The 5,221-nt window shown below is 42.9% G+C and overlaps 1 protein-coding gene across 1 annotated transcript in view; it reads right to left on the bottom strand.

Annotated features, from left to right (window-relative positions):
* maf1b (MAF1 homolog, negative regulator of RNA polymerase III b) overlaps positions 1-4,781 on the bottom strand; it is a 7,371-nt gene extending 2,590 nt beyond the window's left edge. The window contains exons 1-6 of the mRNA XM_005738797.1: positions 4,167-4,781; positions 3,778-3,866; positions 1,094-1,225; positions 805-967; positions 596-717; positions 392-511 (exon numbers count right to left, since the gene is read on the bottom strand). Coding sequence (XP_005738854.1) covers positions 392-511; positions 596-717; positions 805-967; positions 1,094-1,225; positions 3,778-3,860 — 620 coding nt within the window. The 5' untranslated portion in view covers positions 3,861-3,866; positions 4,167-4,781. The remainder of the gene's footprint in view (positions 1-391; positions 512-595; positions 718-804; positions 968-1,093; positions 1,226-3,777; positions 3,867-4,166) is intronic.
* Positions 4,782-5,221: the final 440 nt, after the last annotated feature.

Raw genomic sequence — 5,221 nt, 5'->3', positions numbered from 1 at the left:
CCATTTTTGCATTTTACTTTTATTTCCTCTTTTCTGCTTGATTGATGAGACCAACAGTCAGATGTACTGCGACTCTACAGTTTTGTGCTGCAGAGTGGAAACAGCCATCCTGTTGCTCTGTAGATCTGATATGCGAGTGCTCCAACCAGAACGTGAAGCAGGTGGAAACCTGGTTCATTGGTGCTACACTAAGCTCAAGAAGGCCACCTGTCGGCAGCTGCAGCACGAGACTGTGTAGCTTGAGAATGTCCAAAGGACGGAGGAGGTTTGAAACTTACTAATGTTGTCATTTCATAATTGATTTGGCTGCACACACACAAATCTGTGGGAAACACGATGTGCGAGTTGTTAAGAGTCTGTAGAGGTGAGCAGTAGGCTTATAGCTGCTGACCTGACGGAGCGACATGTGAAGAATACAATCCTCTTCAGTTTCTTGTTGTAGAAGAAGTAGTTGAAGGACCAGAGACTCCCCTCTTCACCAAAAGGGTCCGAGTCCAGATCTGGGTTGTAGCTAGAAAAAGATATTCAAGCTTAAAACAGATTTATTCCACACCACATGGTTCGCTCTGCAGCGTTAACTGATCTCAGCACCTACCTGTAAATGTCACAGCCCTGCAGGTTGATCTCCTGGTCGATAGCGTTCCACAGCTCGGGTCCCAAAGAGTTAAACTCTTCTCCCACTGCTGAGAACAGACTGCTGTTCACTGCGTTAGCCACCTGGACAGAAAAAGAAAAGCAATCTTTGAAGCAAATTGTTTTTTCTCATTGCAGAGAACAAGTTTCGCTTCGGAACGGCATCCTGACCCAGTTGAGGCTGGGCTCTCGGCTGAACTCGTGAGCTCGCGCGGCGCTGAAGTCATAGTCCGGCCTGAAGGACTCGTTGAGCGTGGTGATGAGATAGAAAAGAGTCTTCCTGCAACACTTGTCGCTCAGAGGGTTTTCTCCGTCCTCGCTGCTTTTCCCCAGCCTGCACAGAAATGAACATCATGGTTTTTGTTCTTTGTTTTTAAAAAAAAAACAAACCAAAAAAAACAAAGAAAGTATTCAATTTCTTCATCTTCCAAACATGCTGAACCTGGCCTGCAGTACTCACTGTGAAGGGCTGGTGGCGCTGGTGGACTGAGGAGGGGAGAGGGCCTCCAGGACATGCGGCTCCCCCTCCTGGCAGAACTGCTTGAACATGTGTTTATCGTCTCCTGCCATCTTGCAGGAGTAGCTCTCGATCCTGCGGGGCAGAAAGAGGCGAAAAACATTTAAGAGCTGGACGATGTAAACATGACGATGGGAGGGTGCGGCCGAATCACTGGAAACTATTTTAATATCCCAGCAGGATTAAACACATGATTGCATAACAGATGGGCCACTCCAGGACATTTTGATGAAATTCATTTTAACCCGCCCCCCTGAAATTAAATTAATGAACACAAACAAATGTTGTTCCAAGAAACCTTTGATAAAGACTTTCTTTACATAGAGAAATTACTGGCACCCAACCAAAAAGGGTTTAACCAGAGCCAAATCAAAATCAGTAGTGTAATGACAGAAAGCTTTATTGATCTGTTTCATTCATCTGTGTGTAATATGTTCTGGATCTGTTCATCAAAAAGCCAAAACAACCTGAAAACTCTGATTTCTATCAAATGTGTTCTCCATGATCACCGCTTTTAATGCCAAATACACAAACACCTTTTCTGAAATGGGAAGGACTCCATTTTTTGTTGTTGTCGTTTCATTAAACTGCAATGTAGGTACGTTTGTTTTAGGATAGTTGGGAATTAATAACTATCAACACATAACTTAACTCTAAATATCTACAAGCTATTACACGTTCAACAAGACAGCCTGTTCCTTTCACCGGAGCCATATCTGCAGGAGTGCCTGACAAGTCCTGGCTAACGTTTCCTGCGTGCTCTTTCATGTTTCTAGGTCACATGCTGCTGAGATATATGAGAGCAGAGCAGCAGACTGCTGTGCAGTTGTTTATTTTGCACCCTCTCACCAAGAGGTTATACAAGAGCAAAGGTTGTGTCACTTGCAGGATACACTTGAGTGCTAAGACCCTTGCCAAGGCTGACAAGGCTAATTATAGGGACCTCATGGTGGAAATAACTGCCCTGGTCTCACTCACACACTCACAACTAAACTTAAAACTAGGCATAAAGAAACATTTCAGTTCACTGAAATAAAAACCAACTCAAAGCAAATAAGCACACTTTGAAAACGTAGCTGAATCTCACCCGAATTCAAGTAAAAACTCATGAAAAACACAAACCCATTATTACACCAGTAGAGACCAGAGGTATAACAGTTAAAGAGATCATCCTGATGCGTTGATCTTTGTGCGAATGTTATCCAACCTCAGATAGAAAGCGCTTAAATTTAGTGTTTTCTATTAATGTGTGTGTAAATAGGTGAATTTCACATCTTGTATAGAGCACTTTGAGTGCTCAGAGTAGAAAAGAGTAAAGACATATATGCATTTCATTATTACTGTATTACTAATTCAGGCCTACTTATTTACTGCCTTACTTTCCTGTTTTCAGTAGGAAACACAATCTTCACACAGAACACCAGCTGCCTTCTTTCAGGTAATTTATGCACCCTCTGAATAAATTGACTACGGTTTTATTTTATTTTTCTTGCCTGCATGAAAATACCATAATCCGCGCTGGAAGCCTGTTCAGTTAATTCTCAGCTAAAGTCTGCTATGATGAGCTGTCTCCAAATCCACTAAGCAGCCTTTGCAGCTGCTTCACCAGCACAGTCCTGATACTATGTAGTGTATGTGTGCATGTATACATCTGCTAAAAAACACTTCACAACAGTCTCAGAAATAACCACAGCGCGCTGTGAGAGGACACCGTGATCTGCGTCACGAGGTCACAACCACCGCCCACACACCCCAGAAAGACAGAACAGCAGACCGAGCTGCATAACTCCACACACAGCCCACTGCTCTTTATGTAACCACACTGTCACCGTATCCTCGGGCCCCGCTGGAGGCTTTGCATAATCGACAACACGCCGATATATCTTACAGTTTCCCAAGCTGTCAGTTATAAATTAACCTTCACTGCAGGCTCTGAGTTTAGGCCGTCTGAGGTAAAGAGTTACCATGATGTTGCATAACACCCAGGTGGCTGTTTGCTCTACTACCCCGCTAATGAGGAGTGTACATGAACTGTGAGCCAGCCGCACCTCTCGCACCATCTACCACTCATTTTCATGACATCAGTGGTAGATCTCTCCTGTATGAGGAAAACTTTTGCTTACACTGCAAGCCTGCAAAGTTTATTGGTTCAACTTTAGAAGTGCAACCTCGTAAAACCTGCACAGAAGAATTTGTTACTCATCTTGTGAAATAAACTCTGCATGCATCACAATCAGGTGAGCTAAGGTAGCACGTCTTAAATATGCAGAAACTACAAGCACTGCAACTGAAGTTTGTGTGGCATTCAAGTGCAGCAGAAAGACCTAAAAAAAAATTCAGTTAATACCCAAAACGTTCTCAAGGGACCAGTCACCTGTCTGAAATTGCCTACATGTCCACAAACAGACCCTGTGCCATTTTTTTTAACCCGTGAGTCACCAGCACACCTAACCCAAATCATGTTTACTTACACCACTTACACCACCTGGTGCATTTTTAATACTGAGGACTTTATAGTTTATGCATTTTTTATATCCTCTGAATTCCTACATTCTTTGGTCGCATCTACTCATTTCACTGATCATTCTAAATGGTGGAGAAAAAAAAAGTAGAAATGAAAGTCTTACCTGCCAAGTATGCGGGACTCCCCTGTTTCAACACACAGCCGGGAGCTGAGAGCTTCAAAGCTGGAGTTTTCCAACAGCTTCATTGTAGTCTGCAAGACCCATAAAGATAAACATACACATGCTGTTTAGCTTGCATTCACAACAGGTCTCTTAAGGAAACGATAACTTGGAGTTAACATGCCTGCACATTGCCCGCCTTATAAAGTCATTACACAGCGAGTTACAAATTAGCGACAAGCAGATAAACAATGGTGTTATTTAGCAGAGAGGGGGCTGCAGCGCCCCTAGAGGACAACTTGCAGATCAAAACAGAAGCAGCTGCCCCTCCCCCACTCTGCTCTACATTTAGTTGACAAGCCGTCTTCCTGGTTCCCATATAAATCACTTACCAGGCAGTATTTTTCGACACTGGCCGAAAACAGACGGTCCAAAATCGAGCAGTCAGCTGTCTCGGTAGATACTTGCCCCTCTGTGACCAGCAGGTTGCTGAAGATAACCGAACCGCGCTCTGTAGGTGACCAGCTAACGGTAGCTAAGTTAGCTTACTGACAATTGCGCTCCTGTCTTCACAGAACAGCCTTTAGTTCGCACTCGAGCTTAAGCATCTTACACAAACACTCGGTCGAGAATGAGTTATTCTGAGGCTTTTTAAGTTTATAGAAAAGCTGCTCTTGCCGATTAAGTGCGATGAGATTACATCCAAAGACTCTTGGCGTCCGTCGGAGTCTGTCTGCAGCGGCATCCCTTCCGACCTAATTTACAAAGCGACCGTTATTAGCGAGATCAAGCCGCCTTTTTCAGAGCGACTCGATCAGAAAAGCAGCAACGAGCTACCTAACGTCGTGAAAATATATATAATCTGGTTACGGTTGCTACAAATCGTCGACTATCGCAAAGACATCTATTCTCATCAAAACAACGGACTCTACTGTACTGGTAAAACCCAGCCTCCTTTCTTTTATACGCCTTGCTAAAGGAACCCGCCCACGCTTGTTTGTGGTCCCTTGTCATTGGCTGAAATAATCCATCAATATAAATATGACTAATAAGATTGGCCAGTGCTATATCGGGGGGTGGGCTCCCCAGGTTACTGTGTATTTAGAAACTAAACTTGTTTTGTTTTGTGTTGTTTTGTTTTATAGACCTTTCTTCTCTTCCGTTAATCGAAGCAGTCAATTAACACCTTAAAATACTCAAGTATTATACATATATCAAATATAAATAATTATTCATCCATATGTTACTCTGAACATCACACAGAAAAAGTCACTTTTATTTTGTACTACTTTCATTCTGCATACTCCAGAGTTTCTATAGTATATTTGTGGTTTCATCAGCTATTAAAAAAAGGATGAGTACTTTCGTTTAGCACTAAGCAGTGAACATCATCTCAGTCCTGCTATCTCACGTACACGTGCTACCTGTTTATAATTACATTTAAGAT

Source organism: Pundamilia nyererei, unplaced genomic scaffold (assembly GCF_000239375.1).
Source record: "Pundamilia nyererei isolate P.nyererei 1_Seehausen unplaced genomic scaffold, PunNye1.0 scaffold00087, whole genome shotgun sequence".
NCBI lineage: Eukaryota > Metazoa > Chordata > Actinopteri > Cichliformes > Cichlidae > Pundamilia > Pundamilia nyererei.
Note: the sequence above shows the minus strand (reverse complement) of the source record. Positions and strands in the feature narration are given on the sequence as shown.